Below are 14749 nucleotides of genomic sequence, written 5' to 3'. Positions count from 1 at the left end.
ATCTTATTGTTTATCAGACTTTGCAGAAAACATAAAAACCTGATTAAAATCTGGTTAACAGACTTATACCAATCAATACAATGGGTAGATACTTTACAAAGCCTAAATGTAGATGTTTAAAATCTAAAGAGTACACATTTGGGAAAAGAAAACATGACTAGGAGGGATAACCTGAGAGAAGAAGGAAGCACTACCAATAAAATCATGTGCGGACTGCTGCTCTTCACAATCTGTTCAGCTAATCCTGTCAAAATGAACTTTTATAAAAAGTAAAGTAACAACAAAAAGACAGGCGTAAAGAAATAAAAACTGGGAACATCTTCAAAGAAAGATCCTCATTTAACTTCTTCATTTTCAGGATTACTTCCCCCATATCAACATTCCACAGGGCTAGATACAGCATCCTTTGAACTAACTTGTGTCTAACATGCAAAGGAATATAAAGTCAGAATTCCTTTTTAAAAGTACAGTTTGCTAATATGTCATAGTTAGTGTCAAAAGAAGTTAACTTTTTTAAACCCTGACTTATTTCTTCTATTAAATATTTCCTCTGAAAAACAACTTCTGAAGCATTAGAAATGCTAGCAATAGGGTTAGAATGCAAACCCTTTCTACCTTGAAACAGGACTTTACCGGAGATATGCCATAGACCTCCACTGAGCTTTTCTTCAGAGCAAATGAGATTTACTACTTCCTCTTGGTTTTCTTCTTAAGATTAGAACGAAACAAGTACAACACGTAAATGCTATGTCTTTTCTTTGTGGCTAAATAACTCATTGTATATTAATCGTGAATGCTCGTTCACTTGGGCTGTACCTGTAAATGGTCAGCATTGACTCATGTATTTTCTTACCTGTCCTGGAATATGCTTTGGTTATGTAACTAGTGCAGAATCATACACACTAGGCAAATGGAGGCTAAGGGAATCAAACACTTTTCTACTGGAAGCAGTTTATTAAAAGCTTGTGACTTTAACTTGCTGTACTAACCATGCTTTCAGCGGAGCACAGTTTATCAGAATAAAATCTGTTCACATTTAATACAATAAAGCTTGTGTCTTAGCAGACTGATGACTGTGAAATGCTATTCCAGGAAAACAGTGACCCTGCAAGAGCAATCACATTCATTCATCCAACAACAAAGTCTAGCTGGGTTCAGTGGCATTTACAATCATCAGGAGCATATTTGGCAAAGTATGTTTAGCTGTATACACACACAGCCTCTGACATCCATGTCTGCTAGAAAAATAGAAAGCAACATAAATAGGCATGTAAGATGAGTGCCTTTCATAGAATATGTAAAGACAGCTGTCCACCCAGTTAGCTAGGTTACTAAACAGATGTAGGTATATATGAAACAATTATGTTACTAATCATTTACTGTTCTGCAGGATTTGCAATTCCAAAATTGACTTATGTACAAAAAAAAAAAAAAAAAAAAAAATATGCAAAAAATAAAAAAAAATTGTCATCTAAAACACAAGTTCGGTGACTAGAAATTTTCCTCTTCTAGTCCATACAAATTACTAACAGACATGGGTGCGTGGCATAACCATTAACTGCAACTGGTGGCATTTTTTAATTTCTTTAGCATGACTGGCATAATACTAAGGTAGTACAGCACTGCACTCCAATCTTCCAAAAATAATTAGGCACAAGGTCAAATTTGGCAGTACTGACTGCAAAATCGACAATTAATAGTAAGAGCAAATCTTTACAATATTAGTACACATGCACATTAAATCAAAATTTAAGGTGCCATTTATATCTACCGGTTTTGTAAAATGAGGGACACTCCATTAAGGTGATGAAATTATCAACCAACCAAACTATACTTTATGATGACACTGATCTAAGAAGAAATAGGGAACCGTAAAATATTACATCAGCAATGCTAATTACATAATATCAAAACCTCGTAATTTAAACATGGTTCCATCCTGATATAGTAGAGTGACATTTATAAAGATCAGCTAAATGCTTTAGCCTACACATGGGTCCCCTCAAATTATCTATGGTATGATCCCAGTTATTCTCATTAGGAGTAATAATTACTGAACATTGGATGGCTAAATCCCAAACCAAACAGGATAGGTTAATTCAAGCACAAAAAGGGAAATTGGCTAGGCTTGAAATAGCCCACAAGTGGAGCTAGCCTACTACTCACCTATGAATCAATGTACTACTCCAGAAAACAAACATAAATAAAATGAAGTTCTGATGCGTTACAAATCAACAATGTAAGCAACCTGAAATCATTCCGAGCAGAAGACAGAAAGTCAGAACAAACTCACCCTGTTTATTTCTGCTATAAAATACAAAACTGAGAACTGCAGAAGGGCAAGAGAACTAATAGCATTTGCATGTCATGGCTATTCGGTGAGAAGGATGCACAAAACACAATTTCAAAATAGCTAACCCACAAGAAAGTTTTAGGTGAACAGTACTTACTGAATAAAAACAAAAAGTAATTCTAAAAACTATACCCTAGCAACAGTCAGCACTAAACACATAAACTAATGGCCTTGTAGTAATAAAAAAATGGGTACTCATCACTCTGAAAAAAAAAGTCTAGAAGACAACTGGACTTTTAATTAAAATAATCAATTAAGAGAACATGTGAGCACTCCAGGAGGTAGCTTGGAATGGCAAAACGGTCATTCAGTGCTGCAGCCTTGGACCGAACCACAAAAGGAGGGGGAGTATCGATATTCATCAAAGATACCCACACCTCCAGGTTGGTGGCAAAGCACGAAGCATCAGAGACTATCCATGTGCAACTAACAGTGGGTTAAACTGCCTTCCAGTTTATAGCCTGCTACAGACCACCCTCCCAAACCCAGGAACCCAACTCGGCCTTCCTGAGAACACTGGAAAATATGAAGGTCTCTCCGAACACCATTATATTGGGCGACTTCAACTACCCAAACATAGATTGGGAGCATTACTCTAGCTCCAACACCCTTGCCCAAAGGTTCCTAGAATTCATAAACTCAAATGCTATGGAACAACTTGTTACCACTCCCACAAGAGGGGAAAACATACTGGACCTGATCATCACCAACATGGGGACTCTATGCTCCAGACCAGAAGTGTATCCCTCACTGGTAAGATCAGACCATAAACTGATCTCACTGGATATTCACATCCTGACCCCACCCCTGCCCAGAAAACCACAGTGAAAAACTTCTCTAAAGCAAATTTCACACTCCTCAAAACCGAGGTGGAATCCTTCAAAGCCCCCGGGCCTGAGGAAAATACGGCCCAGACCGCAGAATCCTTTATAAATGCATTCTATGAACACCTTCAGGACTGCATGGATCATGCAATCCCACATAAAACCAAGACCCAATCCTCCAAAGGCAGACGACCTGTCTGGTGGACCCCAGCCATAAACAAACTATACAATAGAAGGAGGAAGCTACTACATGATAGAGCAAAATCCCAAAAAGGGAAGGCATCTCTGATCAGTATTAGCAAAAAACTAAGGGCACTCATAAAATCGTCAAAGGCCAGCTTCGAGAGAAAAATTGCACAGGACATTAAGGATAATCACAAGGATTTCTTTAGTTATGTTAGGAACCTGGGTGGGAATTCCCAGATATGCTCAGAATTAGTCCAAAATGACAAAAAATACACTGATCCCACAGACATTGCCAACATCCTAGCTGACAGGTTCAGCGCAAACTTCTCCCCCCCCCTCCCGACCAAAAGGGCAAATATCTATCCCAGCAGAGTGCTGCCCCCCTGACATCTCAGATGCTCAGGTGGGAGCCGCCCTCTCCAAAGCAAAAAACACAGCATCAATGGGACCAGACGGTGTCCCAGGCTGCGTCCTACATGAACTCCAAGAAGAGCTAAACCCAAACATAAAACTACTGTTCAATCTCAGCCTTACTACAGGATATGTACCCAAAGAGTGGCGTACAGCAACAGTGGTCCCTCTCCACAAAGGTGGTGCCTCAACGGACCCTGGAAACTATCGCCCCATAAGCCTGACTAGCTTGGTCTGCAAAGCTATGGAAAGGATCATCATGGACCTCATAAATAAAGATATTGGGGACCTACAGACACTGGATCCTACCCAGTTTGGCTTTGTTAAGGGCAGATCCTGCCTCTTAAACCTGGTTGACTTCTTTGAAACAGTCACCAAGGCCATTGACAAAGGGAAGGTGGTCCACACAGCCTATCTGGACCTTGCAAAAGCCTTCGATACAATACCCCACTCGGGCATTATAGATAAGCTCACCAGCTTAAATATAAACCCCTATGTCACTAGATGGGTTGCAAACTGGCTCAAGGACAGAACCCACATGGTTAGAATTGCTGGAGCCATGTCAGACTCCAAACCAGTTACAAGTGGCGTCCCACAAGGCTCAGTCCTGGGACCTCTCTTGTTTGGTATATATTTCTCGGAGGTACAGGCCAACACGGAAGGACTGTGGCTGACCAAGTTCGCAGATGACTGCAAACTGGGCGCCATAATCGACTCTCCAGCCGACACAAGCATCCTCCAAAAGGGCCTCGTAGAAACAGACAACTGGTGCCAGAGCCATGGCCTCAATAAACGCCAAAAAGTGTATAGTCATCCCCTTTGGCAAAAACAAAGTGCCCACAAATTACCACATAGGTGGTAATCCATTAAGTACAGAAGAAGTAATTAGGGACCTGGGGACCCAAGTTGATAGCAATCTCTCATTTGACAACCACGTGGCCAAAGTGGTTAGAAAAACATTTTATATAGCCCACCTAATCATGAAGGGATTCACATCTAGATTAGGGGAGGTCATCGTGCCTCTTTACTCATCCCTCATCAGGCCCATAATTGAGTACAATACCCCTTTTGGGATGTACCTTACCAAACACCTGCAGCAACTGGAAAGACCCCAAAAGTACCTCACCAAGAGGATCAAAGGGCTCAAACAGATGCCATATGCTGCCCGGTTAAAGAAACTCCAGCTCTACTCAGTGGCATACCGCCTGCTCAGAGGTGACCTGTGCCTGACGTATAAGGCCATGTCCAACCCGAATTAAGGGACATGCTGCACCTCAAAAATCCAAATCCCATCAAGCTACACGAGAGACTTGAACCTCAGCACTGAAATAAATAGGACATGCTGGAGGGACAGATTCATAACCCAGAGGCTCCCTTCACTCTGGAATAAAATCCCAGTCCAGGTTAGGCAGAGTCCCTCATTGACTCTTTTCAAGAGGAATCTTGATGAGTGGATGGGAGATCGTAGGTTTACCCCGGGTATCACTTCTGTGTCACTGTTAGACAGAGGCACAGTATACTAACCTCGAAAAAGGGCATAGCAAAATTAATTTAAAATGGGTGGCGAAAGCCAAACATACTCTGGCTAGGCTTATAAATGCCCTAGGGCAGATAGCCTAGTATGAACCTATAGTGTGGCAGCCCCTAGTGGCTACAAGCTGTAACTACAAGCAGCAATAAAGTAGGTATTGATGGTGGATGCCAAACAGGTGGCATACTCTATGTACATAAATAATGAGACCAGGAAAGGGACACAAACAATGCACTCACCTGCTTTTCATCAACTACTATCAACAGCTGCCACTTAGAGTACAGAATTAAGGCACTGAGCTATTAATAAGCCGCTTCCTACAAGTTTAAGAGTACAGGGTTAGATCCCCTTCACTTCCATTTGCCTACTGTGTGACTCTGAGCAAGTCACTTGATCAGACAGTACTCCCATGGGGTGTCCCTGAAAAGAAAGATTTGTATCCAGTGGGCTTCCCTTGTTAACACATGCATAAAAAAAGACTATTTTCAGGCAGGTCAACCCTTGGTCAAAATCTCATCCAAAAGGACAGCTCAAGATAATGCAAGCTCAGACTTCTGATGTTCTCAAGGAAGCTACAGCAAACTTCACATACCCTTTTGCTGTATTCAGTGAAGATTTCCAGTTCATAAAAAGTATGGAAGAGATCATAAACAAATGTAAAATTCTTCTTCCTCTTCTTTCGGCTTTTCCCGGTTAGGGGTCGCCACAGCGGATCACCTGTCCACTCATGATTGGCAGTCGAGTTCTACGGTGTCGAGTTGCCAGCCAGGCACCCAACCTTCCACGGAAGGCACACACATGGACACACTCATGCCTAAGGCCAATTTAGAGTGTCCAATCTACCTGCAGCATGTATTTGGGATGTGGGAGGAAACCGGAGCACCCGGAGGAAACCCACGCGACCACAGGGAAGACATGCAGACTCCACACAGAAGGCACCCCAGCCGAGGATTGAACTGGAGAACCTCTTGCTAAACAAATGTAAAATAAAATAAAATGTACTCAGTCAGCAAATCAGTTTTACTTATGTGGCAGACAGCTTGTGCCTGTTTAATTTCTCAAATGTTTTGGGTTTCTAACACCACTGCAGGAGTGGACTCCATTCCTAACTCAGCGCTCGAATAGAGCTGATACAATTACTACTGTTTCACTGTTTGATGTTAGCCAAGACTGCCCTTTTCAACACCTGCAATGTGCTCAGAATCGCTTCCTTCTGTAATTTTTACACAGTTACATGTACTGCTAGCATACTTAAGTATGACAGTAAATTCTTTTTATTACATCTTTTGCTCCTGCTACTACTAGAACTGTCTGGGTATCTTTCTTCCACATTGTTCTTGCATCTGCTTGCAAATCCTAGTATTTTATGAATTTGTCTGTACTTAAGACACTGTAATCACCGTGTGTAGCAATTTCAATAATCACTGCTGCTTTTGTTTTTATTTTTCATAGACTGCTATATCTGGTTTTCTCGCATCTATTTGTGAACTACTGGAAATGGGTGATCCCATGTGATATAAACTTCATCATTCTCTACAATGCTTTGTGTTTCATGTTTCCAATGCTCCTCGGTTGCTTCTATATTGTAGTGTTTGCACAATCCCCAATACAACAGTCTTGCCATATTATTGTGCCTTTCAGTATACAGGCCCTCTGCCAAGAGTGTACCACATCCTGTAACAAAATGTGCAGTTGTTTCCTATTGTGTTTTAGAGAACCTGCATTTGTCCATTTCTCCCACATTTTCAATGAACCTTGTAAGCCAATGTGTATGAAGTCCAGTATCCTGAATGGCCATTATTACCTTTTCATCTTTAAGTTTCAGTTCACATCTCTTTAACCATTCATGCATCACGCTCTACTAAGCATGATTTCATTTTTCCATCCATGTTTTAAACATTGCAAACTGCTTCCTGAACTAAATGCTGTAGCATATTCCTGCATCTGAATATATGAACATGTTTTTTAGCACATTCTTGTACTTGTAAATATCGTGTGTTACGTCTTATGTGATCCTATTCACCCGCACTGTGCCTGCAAATGGTCCCTTGAGATCAGTGCACCACCCCATTAAACAAACAAATAAATAAAAATAATTTTTTTTTTGGCACCATCAGTTGCTGTCTGAATTTTGTCTACTTCTGGTTTGATAGATGATCAGTATGACAAAGCGAAGAGTACGTGAGAATACATCCAGATTAAGTCATAAAGCTGACTGTAAATGTAAATTGGCCATAATTAAATATTATGAATACATAAACAACCCATTATTTGTTTCAACATCTTATTACATATACCCTTTCATCACTCAGGCTTTTGGTCAACCAAAGTTTAGTAATCTGGAGCTTAGCAATGCTGAATACAACTAAAGCGGCATGAAGGGTCGCACAGATGGTAATCAATCAAGCAGCACATGAATAATCAAAAAGACAAGCCTTCAAAACCAATTATAATGACCTGAACATTATGCACAATGCAGATTTGTTATCAGTACAACTAAAATGCACTCACTGTAATTTTGGCTCCAGTCATGTTATTGATTCGATGCATATGTTTGCAGAATTCTGGCCCATGGCTATCATGGTCTTTGTTGTTGTTGGTGACAAACAGTAGTGCATGAATCATTTCATGCAAAAGTGTCTAAAAGAATTAGAAATAAAATAAAAATATTAATAAATGAAGTAAAGAATTTACCATAAACATGTCTCATAAGGTACATTTCACAACCAACTTAAACATTCTTACTTTGCATGCCGTGACTGTCAGGGGATTGGGCACAGAGTAAAGCATTTCAATAAACAAAATCACAGTCTTTTAATGTTTCTAGTTACCATCTGGTCACTATGATTTTCTGCTCTTCAGTTTATTACTATCAGTCACTCAGCATTCTCTTCAGCAGTGGCGGTACAGCGGTTAGCATTGTCGCCTTACAGCAAGAGGTTCTCCCGTTCGATTCTCGGCTGGAGCACCTTCTGTGTGGAGTCTGCATGTCCTCCCCGCGGTCGAGGGACGTTAAAGACATGCAGGTAGGTGCAAGCGTGACTGAGCATGCCTTCTTTGAAGGTTGGGCATCGGGCTGACAACTCGGCACCATAAACGTCTACTGCCAATCATGAGCGGTCCGGAGTTCCGCTGCGGCGACCCCTAACCAGGAAAAGATGAAAGTCTTTAGTCACTCAGCATTCTGCACACTTGTTTTGATGCTGAAAATCAGTCAGTGATGGGGTTCAGTTCCTATGCAAGACACTAGGGTCACATTTCAATACTAGGAATTCTAATATTTGCACAAAGCACCTAAATTTAAATTCCACTAGTGGCACCATACTGCAGGGTAATGGAGATACTGTATTCACAAAGTGTCTTCCGTTGGATAAGATGTTAAACCGAGGCCCAGCTATTTCTTGTAATAGTTCAGGTGAATAATAAACATGCTAAGGCATTTGTTCTACAAAGAGCAGGTGAAAGTTTTTATAAAAAAATATATCGACTTTGGGAAAGCATATTAAAGACATACAAAGAAAGCACAGATGTGTGAAATAGTTGTTACAATAGAATAGCTTCAGGAAAGAGACTCCTGAAGCAGTAAATATATAGTGGTTCTAACAAACACCAATCATCCAGCTAGACTGTCAATCAACAGATCCCCTGTGCAATACTAAATGTGCCCCCAACCCGTGCTACTCTTCCTGTATTATTTGACATGTGCCTCAAATAAACTTAACGTTAACTCATGCAATCTTCAGCTATTATAGTAAGAATCTTGCAATTCATGGTAGAGGCACAATGCATTAAATGCAACACTTATAACTACGTAACCATGTACATAAGATGGCCAGCAGATTATCAATAATGCACAACAAATTAAATCCATATTCAAATCCAAAAGGGGGATAATGAAGGCAATCCATACCACAAGACAACATGCACATTACAATATTTCAGTCTCTAAAGTCCGCTGTAATGCAAGTACCACACTGCTTCATCTTTCTTAAGTGAGAACTCTTGCAGCATTAAACCAATTGAGTTTACCCAACGGTTGTAGAAAACAGATACTGGTAGCTATGTCAACATTTTGCCATGTAACACATTTACATGCCTTAGACAGACTTATTCTTTATGTAAGCAGAAAAAGTGGCAGTGGATCTAACAGAATGTATCCTGACGGTGGCTGTCTGCATTTTACTGCATTAGTTACAAGGAAAAAGGTCTGTTTTATGATGAGAAGTTGGGTCTCGCTTGCTCTTATCCAACTCTGATGCCCTTGGTTATCTCCATATAATTCCCACGTTACTTGTGCTCGCCCAGGGTGTTTAATAGTCTTTTACTTTTCTTCTGTTTTGCAAAACAGACTGCCAGACAGATTGGGTCAGTGAAGCTGCTGAATACTTCTGCCAAAAAAAGACTGGTCATCAAAGCCAGTCTATCAGTGTAGAAAACTGTACTCTGTAGACTGCAACAGAAAGATCCTTCAAGAGAAGTTTATTGTTACCAAAAAACAGCATCTTTCAAGAAAAAAAAAACTTAGACAAACAGATCAATGGGTGACAACATTAAGTCTTCCATTATGAAATTCAGATCTTACACAGGCAAAACAGCATGCCGAGGTGATCTCGGCAGCATAATTACAGGGAGTAGGGGGTTCACAGCCACAATAAGCAAACACTTAAGAAAGGTGTCCTGTGACAAAAAAGTAGTGACAATAATAAAACCCCATCTTATAAAGATAGTTCAAGCAGTCCAGACATTGAAACTGGCACATTTTGGTGCTGATGAAATCATCAAATGCCTAAGAGAAAAACCTTCACTGCTTTAACAAGTAACATTTTCCAGTGGAAGTTTTTTCGGGTTTCTGTGATGATGTTGATAACTTTTTTATTTTGCTGAAGGCAAACTATTCTAGAAGTAAAAGGCAAAAATTCCAAGCATGCAGACTGATGGATTTGGATTAAAAGCACATTTGTACTGAGGTACTCACCATAAACAACAGATACTTTCCTATGATATCAGATCATCTCTAAGGATGACTTTCTCTGAAGGGTCACATTATTCAACAGCAAGACTTCAGAACCATTTATCCACAGTTTTCTATGTCCAGAGAAGCCCACAAGTACATGACAGTACACAATGATGTCAGCATCAACTTCCTGTGCATGTCCGTCTACTTATCTGCCCCTACCAAGCACCCTCCTGAAAACCAAGAAACAGACCCTGCTGTTATGCATCCCCACTGTAACCAAGTCATGCACTAATATATACTTAACTAACTTTGAGAGAATGCCAGCCTCCATGTCAAAGTCATCTAGAGGTAATGGTGTTGGCTCTTTCTGCTTTTTATCTAGGATGCAACCTTTATGTCCATGCTGTGGCATAGCCGGTGTGTACCAATGTTTGTAGACCTCTCAAGTCTGGCAGGTTAGGTAAACATCGCCTGCATCTATTTTTTCATATGCACAGCAACAAAGATCCACATGAAGAACTTCAACTGGTATGGTAAGAAACTGCAGCTGGGCTACTATACTCGCTATTTAATGGTAGATGTTCAAAGAACAGGATCACTGCCACAGTGCAACTTGCTCATTATACAGTGGAGTTAGATGTAAGCAGGCATCTGCCCTTTCAGTAAGCCTTCTGCAGCTGACAGAGGTCTCCCGAGATGATCTGTTCTTCTCATACCACAGAAGTTAGTATGACACTTGGCAGTAAATGAGCCCATGCCAACTTCTGTTCTTTTATAGAGCAAAAAATCATCAACAGGTGTGCCTAAGTCAACCAGGAGAGATGTGCAGGGCCTAATAAGAACATGAAGGGTGAAGAAAACCATCCTTGCATTGGACAGGTGTTTTCGTATGTTTCCAGAAAGAAAGGATGAGTGAAGAACCACCAAGAGAAGGAAGAGAAAGAGTCCATAATACAGCAGTTATCCTCTTACTAGAATGTCTATTGTTTTGATGAGTATGTTCATAAAACTGCACAACACTCATCAAAAGGACCACCGCTGCAGTAATTCCTTCCCCATGGGAAGAATACTAAAGCACTATGCTACTTAGTGGGCAGCCTTAACCCAGTCATGGGAGAACAACTCAATGGGTGTCCTGACCACAGTAAGGAGAAATACTCAATGGGTGGCCTGAACACAGTCTATGGAAAACTACTCCATGGGCAGCCTGAACGCAGTATAGGGAAATCTACTCCATGGGCAGCCTGACCCCATTTTAGGGAAAACTACGCAACGGGTGATCAAACCCCAATCTAGAGAAAAGGAGGTCATGGTATACTTTGGAAAACTGCAGTGACAAAACCTATACTTCTGGACAGTATGTCCAGTTTGAAGTGCTTGCAGAAAGTATAAATGGTGGTCCAGTCCGCTGCCACAAAGTTACTACGCTAATGCATTCTAAAGAAAGCAGCTGAAAATTCAGATTCCCTGGTGGACTGTGTCTTACCCAATCTCCTTTCTCATGAAGGATAATGAAAACCTTGACAGAAACAGCTAGCAATTTTGATAAGGTTTGCTTGGACATGGGTATGCTTTGTTTTCTTAATATGAAAGACAAAAATAACTGATGATTTCTTTTTCCCATTTGGTCCTTAACATTCTGTGTACACCCATTACATGTAAAATTTTCACATTGTTTTTAAGTTTAATGTAGAAGATGAGTAGCTTGATGCATTAACAGTTCTGAGACCACCCTGGGTATAAAGGAAGGGGTGGTTTTGAAAGTTATTTTGTCTTTCTTAAAGAAAAATCCACCTCAGCTAAGTTACAGACACCAAAACTAAGCCTAGATCTACCTTACCTCTTTCTCAGCAAACCTAAATGGCCAAATGTTACTATCTGCAATAACCTAATCTTAGCTGGAGATATCCATCATAACGCTGGTCCTAGTCCCCTAGTTAAGAATTCCTTCCCCTTATCTCCCTCTTCCCCTCACAATACTCTTAAAATGTTTACTATCAATTCCCAGAGCCTTAACAATAAACTGCACCAATTTCACGCTTGGCTGAGCCATAACCAACCAGACATCTTAGCCATCTCCGAAACATGGCTCAAACCCTATATCCCAGACACCAAAATCTACCCCCAGGATTTCACACCCTTAGAAATGACCGACTAAACAGAAAAGGTGGCGGCACTGCCTTAATTTACTCCAATCTTCTAACCATAATACCCCTCCAAATTCCAATTCCACAATTCAAAAACACTGAACTTACAGTTAGACTTCTAAAACTAAAACACAGGAATATTTGCATCACTGCCCTATATATTCCCCTGGTAACAAGATTCCTGTCCTCGAGGATATTCTCCTATGGGCTTCTACTAAAATTAACTACGAAACTTATATTCTTGGGGAATGTTAATATAGACTGGAACAAGTTCAATACTCCGTCTCCCTCTCTTTCCATAAACCTTATAGCTTTACTCAGACTGTCCTATCCATCACCAGACCCAACAAAACAAATACCCCTGGATCCACTATTGATTGGATCTCAGTCTCCCACCCAAACAAAATAACCAACTCTGGCACTATTCCTGACACCATTAGTGACCACCTCACAGCTTTCATCCATCGTTCCACCAGCTCCACACCGCACCAACACCAATACATCCTTACTCGCAATCTTAGTCACTTAAACCCCACAGCCTTCTCAAATAATCTCAAACAAATGAACTGGCAAAACTATACACCATTCCTCTTGACAATGCTACAGCCTACTTCAACTTGATTTTCTTAGACACTCTAAGCTCCCTAGCCCCTCTACGAAACAAAAGGATAAGAACTAACACAGCTCCATGGCTATCCAAAGATACAAAACAAATCATGCTCCAAAGAGACAAATTATGGAAGCTTTACCAGAACAATAAATTGCCCAATATCTTCCTCCAATACAAACAGCTCTGCAACCTTGTTAAACAGCTAATTGCGAAGGACAAAAAATCATATTATATTAGCCTACAATCAAACAACAACAAAAACCCAAAAACAATTTTGGAAATCTATAAACACTCTTCTCAAGCCAGGCTACAGAAATAACCCTTGTCCAGTCCCAAGCAAATCCACCTTGAACTAGCATCATAATTCAACACATTCTTCACAGAAATTATTTCTGACTTGATCAAAACCTTCCCCAACAATAACCCCCCAATATCTCATTTCTCTCCATCTAACTCCCCCCAACAACCCTCCCCTTATGTTCGAGCTCAAGACTGTCTCCACAAACTTTATAAAAAGACTTCTGTCCAAACTCAAACCCTGCACCAACGCTCCAGACAATATTCCCTCTTCATTCCTAAAATGTGCAGCTGATGGCACTGCTCTCCCAATCAGCAACCTAATTAACAGATCCATAAAGGAATCTTGCGTCCCTAAACTCTGGCGCTCAGCATACATTCTTCCTCTTCACAAAGGAGGCAAAACCACCAGCATCTCTAACTTCCGTCCTATTGCTCTCCTCTCACCAGTTTCCAAAATCCTAGAAAAATGCATCCACTCTCAACTGATGCCCTTCCTGACCCACAACCATCTCCTGACACCCACCCAGCAAGGCTTCCACCCAGGACATGGTACTATAACCACTCTACTCTCTTTCCTTGATACTGTTAGCCAAGCCCGTGATTCTGGACACCTAGTTTCTACTGTTTTACTTGATCTTTCTAAAGCCTTCGATACTGTTTCCCATAATCACCTTCTCCATCACCTCTCAAACCTTCATCTCTCTCCAAATAGTATATCTTGGTTCTCTAGCTATCTGTCAGAAAGATCACAGGTAGTTAAATGGAAGAACTCCACCTCTACCTTCCTGCCTACCCCTACTGACATACCACAGGGATCTATACTTGGACCTATGCTATTTAATATTTTCATCAACAACTTTCACACTGCCTTTCCTGATTCTAAAATCATTCAATACGCAGACGATTCAACTATAGTCGGCTCCGCTTTAAACCCCGCTGAACTGCTGACCAAAACCCAAACTGTTTTTACAACCACTGAAAATTGGATGCAACAAAACCACCTTTCCCTCAATGCAAATAAATCAAAAATCCTACTATTCCCTCCTTCAAAGACGTTCTCCTATGACAAAAATGCTTTTAAAGTCCTTACTCAATCCAACTCACCCAAAGAAGTAGTCCCTTCTGCTAAACACGTTGGTATCACTATTGATGAACACCTCAAGTTCGATATCCACATTCAGCAAAATATTAAGAAAACACACCAAAAGCTAAGTATGCTGTACAGAAACAATCTCTATCTATCCAACTCCACTACGCATTCTCTGGCCACTTATCTTCTTCCATCCTTATTATATGGAGCCCCTCTCCTAACTAACCTATCCTCCTCTCTTACTTCAAAACTAGAAAACTGCTACAATAAGATCTCCAAATTTGCTACCAAATCTAAAAATTCCACCCATCACTGCCTAACCATACAATCATTGAACTGG

At 40.6% G+C, this 14749-nt stretch overlaps 1 protein-coding gene across 1 annotated transcript in view; it reads right to left on the bottom strand.

Moving 5' to 3' along the window:
* SPRTN (SprT-like N-terminal domain) overlaps nucleotides 1-14749 on the bottom strand; it is a 247050-nt gene that overhangs the window by 155320 nt on the left and 76981 nt on the right. Inside the window, exon 3 of the mRNA XM_044077081.1 lies at nucleotides 7817-7945. Coding sequence (XP_043933016.1) covers nucleotides 7817-7945 — 129 coding nt within the window. The remainder of the gene's footprint in view (nucleotides 1-7816; nucleotides 7946-14749) is intronic.

The sequence above is a fragment of the Protopterus annectens genome, chromosome 1.part1, assembly GCF_019279795.1.
Source record: "Protopterus annectens isolate FY-2018-M chromosome 1.part1, PAN1.0, whole genome shotgun sequence".
In the NCBI taxonomy this organism is placed as follows: Eukaryota; Metazoa; Chordata; order Ceratodontiformes; family Protopteridae; genus Protopterus; species Protopterus annectens.
The sequence above is the reverse complement of the archived record's forward strand: the minus strand, read 5'-3'. Positions and strand labels throughout refer to the sequence as shown.